The 13,876-nt window shown below is 43.6% G+C and overlaps 1 protein-coding gene across 12 annotated transcripts in view; it reads right to left on the reverse strand.

The window, feature by feature from the left end:
* Positions 1 to 84: 84 nt before the first annotated feature.
* tanc2b (tetratricopeptide repeat, ankyrin repeat and coiled-coil containing 2b) overlaps positions 85 to 13,876 on the reverse strand; it is a 174,711-nt gene continuing 160,919 nt past the window's right edge. For 10 of the 12 annotated variants that reach the window (XM_004556729.4, XM_004556728.4, XM_004556726.4 and 7 more), the window contains 9 exons: positions 12,621 to 12,754; positions 12,278 to 12,401; positions 11,453 to 11,628; positions 10,732 to 10,864; positions 9,836 to 9,865; positions 8,511 to 8,602; positions 4,817 to 4,963; positions 4,555 to 4,655; positions 85 to 4,391 (listed from right to left, as the gene is read on the reverse strand). In XM_004556729.4, the coding sequence (XP_004556786.1) occupies positions 2,321 to 4,391; positions 4,555 to 4,655; positions 4,817 to 4,963; positions 8,511 to 8,602; positions 9,836 to 9,865; positions 10,732 to 10,864; positions 11,453 to 11,628; positions 12,278 to 12,401; positions 12,621 to 12,754 (3,008 nt within the window). In that variant the 3' untranslated portion in view covers positions 85 to 2,320. The remainder of the gene's footprint in view (positions 4,392 to 4,554; positions 4,656 to 4,816; positions 4,964 to 8,510; positions 8,603 to 9,835; positions 9,866 to 10,731; positions 10,865 to 11,452; positions 11,629 to 12,277; positions 12,402 to 12,620; positions 12,755 to 13,876) is intronic. The other 2 variants (XM_004556727.4, XM_004556725.4) reach the window with 1 other exon arrangement.

Below are 13,876 nucleotides of genomic sequence, written 5' to 3' on the forward strand. Positions count from 1 at the left end.
CAGTTGGTAACCATTTATAAATATGTTCTCCTTTTTTCCAATACATATGTTCGACTGTACAGATTACAATCAGTTATCATGAGATAAAAACACATTCTTTTTTATTGTTTTTAATTAAACTTCACAGCGATCTGAAAGCTCACATTTACAGACAAGAGAACTCTGCTCAGCAAGCAAATATGTTAAAATAAAATAAAAAGAACTTTTTTGTCTGGCGTGGTTGAGGGAAAATGACAAGGATAAGTTCGGGGGATAGCAGTCTCCTCATCTTAATCCAAACGTTGTACCACACACACACCAGAGACACTGCTATACATGTTTCTGCTTGAGGTCATGGAAAGAATAGAACATGCATCAGACTATTTACAGCGAACTAATATACACAGATAGCTTGAAACCATACACCCTCAAATAACCTCAACTTAAAAAGTCCTGTTTAAATTAAGTATAATACAGTTTATACCTTCATTTCTGTAAAGTTAAGTAGGGCTTCTCTCCAGTAGCAGGTGAAACTGAGGACAACTGTCTCCATTTATTCTTTATCAGACATCCAAAATAAAATGTTACAGACAAATAGTCTATAATCATTCCCACATATATAAATTACTTCAATATTTTCATTATTCATCATCTCTATGACTCAAACTCCAAATTACAGAGCTCCTGGATACTGAAATCTCAGGCTTTTGTTGTTGCAGTAGGTTCGATTTATTTAGAAGACGTGTGCCAGTGGACATGGTGTCAAAACCAGTGATTTAGAGTTAGAGGAATATATTTTTATGAGGTGGAGTTACTTAAGTATGATTTGCCTCTCTAAACAGACAAACTATCTAACAAACCTGAACTGGACAGAGTGAAATATCTGAGCCAATACATACCTCTTGTGCTAGAAAGTTTATATATCATCCCAGATTCTGAACATTGTCACTCACCACTGCATTGCAATTCACATAATAAGTGTCTGTCGTAGTCTGGTTAGCACTGATCAGCGATCTGACGGATCACACGCCCACTTTCACTTACTCCTAATGTAACAATCGTAACAACAAAGTAAGTAAAATACATAAAGTGCACCATTAGTTAAGACCTTGTCAGGCATTTTAGTGCAGAAGTGGCTGAATAAAAATGCATTATGATTTAAAAGAAATCATAAAAACAATGCAGAAGAAAGGGAAAGGTTGGTAACAGTGGTTGTGTATGCATTTGCTTGCTTTTAGTCGCTGAGTACTTTCCACCATCGCTCACACGGAGGAGGGACAGAGGCAAACTTTGATTTTGATTTTTCTGCCATTTGATAAAAGCACCCAACTGAGTGAAAGACAAGTTGCAGCCAAAATAATTTGCTATTATTGCCTGACAGACAATACATATTTAATTACTGTGATTATCGACTGATATCATTTAAAAGAGGGTGAAGATTTGTTGCTCTTCTGCTTTCTCCTTAAACTCTTTTGGTTTGCTGATAGAGCAAAATATGTTGTGAAGATGTTGCTGGGGAAGTGGGAATGATAACTTTATCATTTTCTAACTAATCTATCAAAAAATAATCTGCAGGTTGACACATTCGCTTGCATTATATTATAGCAAAATTCTTTTTATTTTGACACAACAGAGGTAACTTCATCAGTCAAAGTTTGTCTGTGTCCCTTGTCCACCGGTCGGTTTTCCACATCCGTATGACTTGCAGTGTGACACAGAGGCAGGGTTAACAGAATAAAATTCAAAATGCAAACTATGTTTTGTTTTCTTTTTATGTACAATATATAACTTAATTATAAATATTGTCATTTTTCTCTAAGTACTGAGTTGTTGAGCCATTTGTATTTTCTGAGCAATGTACAGTATTGAACATATAATATTGTATTACATAGAATAGAGCCTACTAGCAACCTTGGTTAAGAGCACACTTTGAAAGAACAGAAGATGGATACAGAGTCCACAAGTAGAGTCCGATGGGTAGTACTTTCACTCTTGGAGTCCCACCTGATGTGGTCACACGTGGGGACAATGTGCCACGTGTCGGAAGTGAACTGGTCTCTGATTTAGATTAGAACTTGCGATCCTCCTGTTATCCTACCTGTTTGCAGATTATGATATTGAAAGAATCACTTCTCATCGTTATGTTTTTCATATAAGATAATGTCTAATACCCTAAAGTGTGTTTGTTGGCTTTGTGGTTTTCTTTCTCTAGTGAGTTCGTTGAGATGAGTTCGTCCATGACACACACACACCCCATCACATCTTCTGTCGAGCTAAATATTTTTTACTCTCTCAGTTCCACTAACAAGCCCAGTCCAACCATCCAATCACAGACAGGCCATCACACATTCGACTCCACAAATGGTCTCTTTGGTTTGATGGGGGAGGTGGGGCCTTGGGTCCGGGAGTCACGCGAGAGCTGTCGGTACATGTTGTCCTGGTAGGCCTGTGCCACGGGCAGAGTCCTCGCCACCTTCACGTCTGGGTAGGTGGGCACCTGGCTGACCCGTTCCAGGATGTCCCCACTGCCACGGGAGCCATTGGCCAGCTTTCCCAGAGAGGGGGGCTGAGTCTGGGAGTAGTAATCCTCTTCTAACAGGTGTCCGTTTTGGGCGTTGTTGGTCTTGTTGTAGTAGGCGATATTACCCAGTGAGGCGGGGGGACTGTAGGTGGAACCTTGCTGGACCAGCTGACCGGGGGAGGTGGGGCTGATGGCAGAGTCCATAGATGTCATTGCCCTGGACCGTGAGGGCTGATGCAGGTACTGCTGAGTCCGAGCCGTCTTGTCTATGATCCCCATAAAAGGCGTATTGCGGGAGCGAGTGGTCTCTCCCTGATACAACCCCCCACCACCCTGGGAGGGAGAAATGGGAGAGATGTCATCACAGGTGCGCTCGTATGTGGCTTGTAAGGGAATCTCCATCTGCTGAATGGAAGAGGAAGGCCTGAAACCCGGGGCTAAATTCGAGGTGGATCCAGTTGAGATGTTGTTGCTGGAAGGTGAGAATCGAAGGCCTACACTCTGAGAATGGATGAGAGGCCTAGGGGTGGGCACATGCTGCTTCATTTCAGTAGTATTGGCACTCACAGGGCGTCTAACCATATGGGGGATCTCGGGAGAGCCCAGCTGGCAGGGGGGCATAGCATTGGCACGCTCAAGAACGTGTTCAGAGACTGGGTAGTAGGCGGCTGACTGGCTGCGGCTTATCTGAGGTGTCTGGCTGTAACGGATGCCCCCTGGGCCCCCACTGCTGGCGCGGTAGGCAGAGGAGGGGCGCTGGGGTAGCTCATCCTTCAACAGGCTCGACTCCATAACCCCTCCTCGGCCGCCGTGCTGACAGAGGGCCCCAGAACTGAGGCTGGCCTGGACTTGGGACATTGACCGTCCATCCAGTGAGGGTTGGTACACCAAGCGGCTCTCTACATCCACTGAACCCCCTTGATAGCGACCACCCATGGAGTGGCCCATCTGGCCACCATAACTACTATTTCCCATTACGTTGCTGGGCTGGTTTGTGCGGACTATTTGGGCTATGGAAGGCTGCAGACGGAGGCCTTGGGCTTGGTGGTGTTGTGAGGATAAAGAGGGCTGCGAACTCAGCTGGAAAGAACGTTGGCTGCTCATCTTGGAGAGGGGAGATTTGGGTCTTCCAGGAAGCTGCTCTGTCTGATAGCGCACAGGTGACCCAGACTGAGACCTGTACAGACAAACACTTTCTAACGGTGGACTGGCTCTATACTGAGCAGCCCGACGTAAAGGGGAAGGCGGTGGGCTCTGGTGATCCATCCCCTGACCCCCGGTACCCATAGGAGGTGGGCTGAAGCGGTAGGATGGCTGGTGTACTGGGGAGGTGTGAGGGGGACTGTGTCTGTAATGGGAGTTCTGATGTGTTGGAGAGAGGGAGGGTGACGTGGGCTGGTAGGAGCCCCGAGTTGGGGAGGACATGGAGGAAGAGGTGGGGTGGTATTCATAGGGCTGGCCCATGGGTGAGCCTCCAGCCAAGTAAATCTGATCTGGATGTGTGGGGGAGAGGGGTGGACTCTGAATTATAGGAAGGCTGGAGGGATTTGAGAGGGACTCAGGTGGGGGCAGACCCATCGACATAGCTTCCAGCTCCTGCTCCAGGTAGTCCTCATCCTCAAACAAGTCCTGTACGGGCTCCATGTCTTCCAGACGGGGCTCTGGTGGAGGGGGGAGAGGCATGGACAGAGACAGGGACTCCTCCTCTTCTGGGGGAGGTGTAGGAGGGGGTGAGGGAGGAGGCTCCAGCTCCAGGTCCTGCTGCTGGTGCTCCTCCTGGTTAAGTTGGTGGCATTCCTCTTCCACCCTCTGGAGCAGCCGCTGGATTTCTCTGTTATTGGGGCACTGCTTTATGGCTTCATTCAGGTCCTCTAAGGCTTCAGGAAATTGTCTAAAATAATAGAAAATAAATAAAATAAATAAAGTAAATTACGCAAAACTGTAAAATCTGGGGGAGGAATATAGAGATCCTTTAAAAAGGAAGACCACGGAGAAAGGGGTAAGGAAAAAGGAAAGCATTCTTCTGATCTGTACAAGGATAAAAAGGAGTGTACCTGCTGCTACGCTTGGCGCGTGCCCTGGCGTAGTATGCCTCATAAGATTTTGGTTTCAGTTCGAGCGCTTTAGTAGCAAATTCCTCAGCCATCCCAAAGTCCTGGAGAGATTAAGCACAGGAGAAGAATAATGAACACTACAGAACAGTGAGAGAAATTGACATGTGGCCAATAGTATCATTAACCATCAAAGGCTTTAGTAACATCCTTCAGTTTTAACAATTTAGTGTTTTTCACTGTTGCTGCTTTTCTGCTGACTTACGTTCATTTTCCTTCGACATCGGGACAGGTTGAGGAAGAGCGATACTTTGAGTTCCCTGAATGTCTTAAGGTCCTCGCTGAAGCCTTCGCGTGGAAACTTTTTGAGAGCGTACTGATAACGCTGTGCAGCCTCCTTCACCTTCCCCTTCTGTTGGACAAATACAAAAAGATACATCTGGCTTATCCTTCATTTATGATATATACAGTGGGGCAAAAAAGTATTTAGTCAGCCACCGATTGTGCAAGTTCCCCCACTTAAAATGATGACAGAGGTCAGTAATTTGCACCAGAGGTACACTTCAACTGTGAGAGACAGAATGTGAAAAAAAAATCCATGAATTCACATGGTAGGATTTGTAAAGAATTTATTCGTAAATCAGGGTGGAAAATAAGTATTTGGTCACCTCAAACAAGGAAAATCTCTGGCTCTCACAGACCTGTAACGTCTTCTGTAAGAAGCTTTTCTGTCCCCCACTCGTTACCTGTATGAATGGCACCTGTTTGAACTCATCATCTGTATAAAAGACACCTGTCCACAGCCTCAAACAGTCAGACTCCAAACTCCGCCATGGCCAAGACCAAAGAGCTTTCGAAGGACACCAGGAAAAGTATTGTAGACCTGCACCAGACTGGGAAGAGTGAATCTACAATAGGCAAGCAGCTTGGTGTGAAAAAATCAACTGTGGGAGCAATCATCAGAAAATGGAAGACATACAAGACCACTGATAATCTCCCTCGATCTGGGGCTCCACGCAAGATCTCATCCCGTGGGGTCAGAATGATCATGAGAACGGTGGGCAAAGATCCCAGAACCACACGGGGGGACCTGGTGAATGACCTGCAGAGAGCTGGGACCAAAGTAACAAAGGTCACCATCAGTAACACACTACAACGGCAGGGAATCAAATCCCGCAGTGCCAGACGTGTTCCGCTGCTGAAGCCAGTGCATGTCCAGGCCCGTCTGAAGTTTGCCAGAGAGCACATGGATGATACAGCAGAGGATTGGGAGAATGTCATGTGGTCAGATGAAACCAAAGTAGAACTTTTTGGTATAAACTCAACTCGTCGTGTTTGGAGGAAGAAGAATACTGAGTTGCATCCCAAGAACACCATACCTACTGTGAAGCATGGGGGTGGAAACATCATGCTATGGGGCTGTTTTTCTGCCAAGGGGACAGGACAACTGATCCGTGTTAAGGACAGAATGAATGGGGCCATGTATCGTGAGATTTTGAGCCAAAACCTCCTTCCATCAGTGAGAACTTTGAAGATGAAACGAGGCTGGGTCTTCCAACATGACAATGATCCAAAACACACCGCCCGGGCAACAAAGGAGTGGCTCCGTAAGAAGCATTTGAAAGTCCTGGAGTGGCCTAGCCAGTCTCCAGACCTCAACCCCATAGAAAATCTGTGGCGGGAGTTGAAAGTCCGTGTTGCTCGGCGACAGCCCCAAAACATCACTGCTCTCGAGAAGATCTGCATGGAGGAATGGGCCAAAATACCAGCTACTGTGTGTGCAAACCTGGTAAAGACCTATAGTAAACGTTTGACCTCTGTTATTGCCAACAAAGGTTATGTTACAAAGTATTGAGTTGTATTTTTGTTATTGACCAAATACTTATTTTCCACCCTGATTTATGAATAAATTCTTTACAAATCCTACCATGTGGATTCATGGATTTTTTTCTTCACATTCTGTCTCTCACAGTTGAAGTGTACCTCTGGTGCAAATTACTGACCTCTGTCATCATTTTAAGTGGGGGAACTTGCACAATCGGTGGCTGACTAAATACTTTTTTGCCCCACTGTATACACACACACACACACATACACACATATATATTAGGGGTGGGGGAAAAAATCGATACTGTGTAGTATCGTGATATTTTGTTTGCTAATAATGTATCGATACAGGGACAGCAGAAATCGATATTTTGTTACAAAAAAAGTTTTTGTGGACTGGAACTGACTTCAGAGCATGTTGATCAGCTCCTTTTTCTGAGCAAGAATCCTGACATTCCTTCACTGTCCAAATGTGTTTAACTTGTTTTTTGGCAGCAATAAACATTACAGTTTACTTATTTTAATTTAAGACATGTTTTATTTTAATTAAGTTTAAAACTTTTTTATTTAATGTAAAATTATATTTTGTTTTAATTTACTTTCAAGTTCACTAATTAACCTACCAAGCATGTATTTGGACTGTGCAAAGAAGTACCCACACAGGATAACATGAAAACTTCATATTCTTCAGATATTTGATGTTTCAGCTGGTAACCATTTATTTTCCACCCAATACATGATTACAATCAGTTATTTTGAATCAGGAACTTTCTTGTACGGAGCCAGCTGGACTAATCACTGCACCCAAATTCCAAAATCATTTTTTCCAAGTACTGTTGCAGTGCTATTCATCCATCTGGATGGTTTTGTTGTGAATTGCCAAGTTTTGTAGAATAGACAGAATAGAAGATTTCTACCTTCTTAAAATACATTTAGTTTCTTTCCAGAAACCAAACAACAAATAAATAAATTGCACCAAGTCAAATCGTCTAATACATTTTGGTGCAAGCTGTTTTATGTAGGAGCTATTTTCTTTTTAATAAACTACAATGACCAGCCAGAAGAAGCATGCAGCTAGCCGGCATTACAGTCAAGCATCTGAGCGGTTTCCCCAAACAAAACTGCTCTCGATTTATTTTGAGAAACTGATTTCTGGAAAGAGACATTTCTGCTAAGTTATTTTTTTAGCATTGTTTGTGGGTCCTCTTTAATTCCATTTATTTTAAGTGAAAGAAAAGATCATTACAGCAAATAGCCAATGCAAATTTTCCCCGACATGATCAGGAGTTGAAGAACCATAAAGAGCACGTAGGCACTTCATCTTCTATTCTAAACCAGATATTATGATGTCATCATTTTTCCCAACCACCTAAAAAGAGGTTTAAAATGCCCACTTGTAACACCTTATAAGAACATAGTGTGATTTTAATTTCCCAATGATATGTATTTTATATCCACAAAACTTATGCCCAATATATTTTTGCACCATAATATTCTCTAGCGACTACATCACAGGCTAAAATAGTCCATTTGTACCGTTTAAGCACCTATAACACATTAGAAAATACTGGTGGGCTACCCCTCACCCTCCAAGCAGATGGATCTATGATATTAATTTGAAAATCCAAGATGGCGTCTTTCTCAAGTTATCGCGTTCACAGTATTTTCAGAAAACTCTGTGACCTTGACACTCAAGTCAAGGTCACAGACAGTCAAACACACCTATGACGTTTGAGAAGATGTATCTATAGTATTCCTTTGAAACTCCTACGTCATTTCATTCTCGTGTTCACAAAGATGGGGGATAGGCATGTACTAGCTTCCAAAATTGGGCAACGTGCACCAAAACAATCTAGATGGATAAATTGCAAAATATCTAATTAGCCATATAAATTCATTTGTGGACAAACACTACTGAGATCTTATTTAAATAATGTCTTTGGCTTTATGAATATTCTAATATGGATATGATTTATAGCCAGATATGCGACACAAAGATCAGAATTTTTCAATGGGAGTTTATGACTTTACCAAAAAGGCATCTTTAAACTTGCATATAAAGGATATCCATAACCCATCTTTCATTCACAGTATGAAATCTGAGCTGCTGAGTGCACAGCCTGTTCTCTGACCTTGTAGAAACTGTCTCCTTCCTCGATGAGTTTGCTGAGTAAGATGTTCATGATGTCGGGTTTGGAGGTGGCCATAGCCCACGTGGCTGGACCTGTGTGACAAAGGGGGGAGCAGATGAAAGAAAGACACGCAGTAATAAGCAGAGAGAAGGAGCAGGAGGAGAAAGAGGAGAGGAGCGACTGGGAGTCACAGTACACACAACAATAATAACAGGAATGAGGACAACAGTCAAAATGGAGGAATGGAAGAGAAAAGACAGGCAATCCACTGCAGAGGAAAGATTACGAAAAAATAAATAAAAAACTATCCTGACACCTCGAGAGCACTGTCACCATCGTGACATCATGCCTGGGTCAAATGCCATTTGCCAATAATTTTTTAAAAGTGCTTATTTGTCGTACAAAAATTAGCATTGTCATTGTTGTGAAAAGTGGCTTTTTATTTTGTTTTTTTAACAATTAATTATATAATATCTGCAAATATGTTTTGGCCCAGGCAACCTAGTGTAGATGTGTATACAGAGAAATTAAATCAAAGCATACTGTCATGACTTTCTACTAAGACACAGTTTCTGTCTTGTTAAGAAGTGCAGGTGTACAGTAATTCACAGACGTGATTAAAAAGCAAGAAAATCAAACGGGGAAAAAAAAAACTAACAGGGGAAAAAAATGATTGAGAAATCAAACACAATCCCTTGACTGAAACGGTCTTTGTTGTATCTGCGCAACAGCAATCCTTGACACATGTGCACACACCACAGAGATGAAAAGGAGGAGGATTTAGCACAAGGAGACAGAGGGGCAGTTACGGGAAAAACAAAAGAGGCAAGCAGGAGGGATAAAACGGGGCTCTGCAGGCGTGAGCTGTCCCCTGAACTGGTGGTGAGGGTGGGAATGCTGCTGCCTGGCCTAGCTGACACTGACAAAACGTCTGGAGGATGGTTTATCACTGCAGTCTGTGGTGGCGGTGGCACAGAGGTATTACAAATACATGCAGTGACGCTAAATCACTACCACGCAAGAGTTACTGTGGGCTTCCGTCATGCATCTGTGGGATGGAGGGTCAACACCTTGATACGACGTCACAGGCTGGAGGCTGGGCATGCTGTCATTAACCACTTCAACGTTAGCATCTACCTCTAGGCAATCCCGACTGCGTCTCTGTCAGTGCTAATACCTTTGCATGTTATTATTTGTCAGTTTGGGAAGGTTTTTGGTAGCTAAGCTCGCCTGCCGACACTTAGGACGACACAGACAACACAGAGAGAGGAGATAGAGCTGTCAAAATGCCTGGTAGGGTGAGAAGTCGACAGCCTTGGCTTTACCTCGGGGCCGACTGGGCAGCGTCTGACATCCTGGGGCCGGAGAGAGAGGCGGGGGGATAGGAGTAAGAGGGGAAGAGGAGGGAGGTCATGAGCAAGGGATGGAGTGTAAGTAGGAAGGGGAGGGCAGGATTGCAGGGAAACAGGGGTGTGGGAGTGCGTAGGAATGAGAGGAAAGAAAGAGATAGAAACAGCAGGAGGGTGAAAGAGAAGAGAGGTGATGATGGTGGAGGAGGAAGAGAAGTGAGAAAAGGAATACAAGCAGCAGTGAGAAGCGGAGATAAGTGCCTCAGCAAAAAGATACAAAAGAAAAAAACAAAAAGAAACCACCACAAGCGCTAATAACAACCTGTCTCTGAGCAACCGCAGAGGAATCGAGAGAGGGGACGTGATTGTGAGAGAAACAGGGAGATAGCGTGAGCGATAGAGACAAACAGAGGCGCTGAGAGAACATGACAGAGAGAGAGAAAGCAAAACAACACAACAGCAACAGTAGTAGTACAATAAAAAGAAACACATCAGAGCCATAAATAGCTGTGGAGAAGCAGCACCAGGGGGGTGGGATGGCATACAGTAGCAGGAAGTTGTTTATGCTACATGGAGACACAAACCTGAATCCATGGCTTATTACACTGGAGTACTACAGTGCTCTATAATGACCAGCAGGAAGTGTGTACACAATCATCCTGTGAATTCTCCTTTTATAGTCTTTCATGCAGCTCATGCTTAAACGCCGATGCATGACCTTTTCAGCCAAAATACAATCTCCAATTGTATCTTATTTCACAGCAGGCAAATAATGCTGTTATGTGGCGCTACAGAACAAAGGTGCTGCACTTAAGAGTCCCTCGTCTGTTTGCTAAATAATAGGTTCTTTAATTCTGTCAACTTGCTCTTACCTATCTTGGCTCCTTTCTTTAGCAGGGCGACTACCACGGACGTGTTTCTGCAGCCCACTGCTCTGTCCAGAGGACGCATCCCGCTGTAGTCTACGTGCTCTATCATGGCCCCATGGTCCACCAAGAACTGGACCTGGAGAGACAAAGAAAATGGAGTGAATGAGCGAAAAAGAGAAGGACAGAGAGACATATCATCCAGGATTCCAAAGCCTCTCTTGTACATTACGCCAACAAAGGAACAGTGATGAACCAGCAACGGGGGCCATGGTTGGCCAAGGAGTCTCTGATGCACGTGAGAAGTGAAGGCTGGTGTGGTCTGATCCAGCAAGACGAGTTACTGTAGGTCAAATTGCTGATAGTTATTATTATTATTATTATGTATGACCATTTGGGAGGTCTTTATCAGTAAAGGTAATGTTGTAGAACTTGTGAAAATATACTTAAAAGTCAAAATTTGGTGCTTTCCTTAAAATGTTTGAAATATGCCCAGTGAGGCCGGATTAGGGTCTTTGCCAGGCCCATTCTGGCCCCTTGGCCTTATGTTTGACACCTCTGTCTATAAAAAAGAAATCATACTACTCTATAGCTTACCATAGAAATAGCTAAGCTAGTTACAAATTTGCTAAATCAATGTCAGCAATATAAAAACCTGCTCAGACACATACGAGCTACGTATGGGTGTCGTATATGCATTCCTTTGGTTTCCACATTAGCTACATACCACTTCAGAGTCGCCGTAGAAGGCAGCCAGGTCGAGGGGCGTGCGTCCGTTCTTGTCCGCGTGGTCAGTGGCGGCTCCGCTCTCCACCAGGCAGCGGACAACAGGTAAATGGCCTTTCAGACACGCCCAGCTCAGAGCAGTTAGACCCTCCTTATCCATCAATGACAGGGAGGCTCCTGGGACGGGAAACAGTAGCAGGAACAGTGAGACGCAGCCAAGCGTATTTTTGTACTCCATCTCAGAGTAATCTCCATCTGTGGTTGGCTGGTTTGTATTTGTGCATCTCTGTTTTTTTAATAACTAACTGCTGTATTACTTTTGATTGATTTTGTAAATTTGCCATTGATTTCATTTGGATCCAATTACAGTAAACATAATTTGAAAACCGTAATTAGGTTCAGTTTTATTAGTGCAGTCAGTATTCTTGTGTTGTAATCTCAAATCAATTTGAGGCAAATATATTTGCTTTAAATCTTTTCCATTTTAAGGGGATTTTCTTTTATCCTTCGCTGGCTCCTGTGACCTGTCAAATCTGATTCTCCTGCCATCCATCATGTCTGACTTTGATATACAACTTTGTGTTTGCACCCAGTCCAAATACAGAAACATTTAGCAGTGCTAGCATGACCATCAGGCAAATACCGACACATATTTCTTCCCTTCACTATTTGAGTTCAGAAGATCTGTTGAGAGATGTGCACAAACACTTCCCAACAACAATTACAATGTTGTATCGGTTTCCTGCTGTGACAGAAGTATTTTTTTAGCTAAATACATTGACCTGACTGAGTTTCAATTTGCTTTCAAGTTCTTTTCTTTATTCACCTTGAGCTAGTAAAAACTCAACAGTTCCCAGGTGTCCTTCTGAGGCGGCCATCATCAGAGGCGTACGACCCTGCTTGTCAGCCAGGTTCACATCTGCTCCATGTGTAAGTAAAAGGTCCACAATCTGCAACACCCAATGCAACATCAAAGAGATAAGTTAACACGAAAACTGCAGCTAGAAATTCATTTTTAAAACTATTACTCTGACAGTTAGATTAGGCAACAGCAGGGAAAATTAAGCTTTTCCCAAAGCCTAATGAGATGCATCCAAATTTTTCATTTTTTTGCAAGTTTTCAAAGCAAAATATATTCATTTAGCAAATAGGATCAGGTGGCCACTGACCTGCCAGTGTCCCTGCCGGACGGCGCTGAACAGTGGGACGATGCCTCGCCTGTTGGGCTGAGCCACAGCTGCACCCTGCTCCAGTAACAGACGGCAAACCTCCAGCTTCCCACGACCAGAGGCTGCAGTTAGAGCTGAATGCACAGATACACAACCGTGTGATGTTATGGCTAGTTAGGAGCACAAAATTAGCATATTATCATCTGCTCATTTCCAACTCCATACTTTTTTGCATAATTGCATATCTTCGTTTTTTAGTAAGTCAAAAGAATCCTTATTAATCTCATGCTGGGACTTGAGCCCCTAATTCATCCTCTGTCTGAAGTAAGCCATTTGAACGCCTTTCCCTTTCACTTTATTCTAATTTGAATAACAGACTTGAGAGACTGCTGAGCCCGATGACCATATTAAGGATATCCTCTCTCTGTGAGAAAGAGAGTTTAGACCAGTATGAAGCTCGAGCTTTAGGTTCATAGAGATTACACTTACACATACTGACTTGATTATTGCTTTAATGTACATAAGACGCAGGTACTTTAAGTGACGAGGAGAGGAGAGATGTAATTGAAATCATTTCAGCAGACTGAATCAGAGCGGCAGCAGACCTGGTAGTGTGAGCCCAGCTTCAACCTACTTGTTCTTTGCTGGAGAAACATTTAGGTATATCATAAACTCTAAGTGTCAATATGCATAGTCTCCCTCAGGCTGTTAACATACTTCCACTTGACCTATCTAGTAACACTGGGATTGGAAATCATGTGCCAGAACAGCTGTTACCCTTTTGAACCCTTATAAACAATGAAAGCAGAGCTGAATGACTCCCCCTCTTCAACAGTGAGAAGACAGTCGTTCCAAAACTGTAGCAGGGGCACTAAAGATTGCAATGAGGTTTTATAGCTCTAGGTTATAATGATACATTACATTTCTCAACATCCTGCAATCAGACTAGTCATTTCTAAGCACCCTAGAGCTCAGTCAAAGCCCCCCTCCTCTCCCCTGTGTGGGCCCAGCCCTGTCTATGCTCCAATGACACCACTGCACTGTCATCAGCGTCTGACGCAGCAGCAGCCAGCAGCAGACACACAAGAAACATCTCCCACATCCGCACTGCAGCGCTCTGCCTCGCAGTGAAAAACCCTCTCACAGAAACTCCATCAGTCTGAACTTTATGGGGAAAAAACGATGATACATCTTTGCATTTGCACAGGGGATTTAACATGAGCATTCACAGTCATCTGTTATTCTGAACTGGTGGT

This window comes from Maylandia zebra, linkage group LG8 (genome assembly GCF_041146795.1).
Source record: "Maylandia zebra isolate NMK-2024a linkage group LG8, Mzebra_GT3a, whole genome shotgun sequence".
Classification (NCBI taxonomy): domain Eukaryota; kingdom Metazoa; phylum Chordata; class Actinopteri; order Cichliformes; family Cichlidae; genus Maylandia; species Maylandia zebra.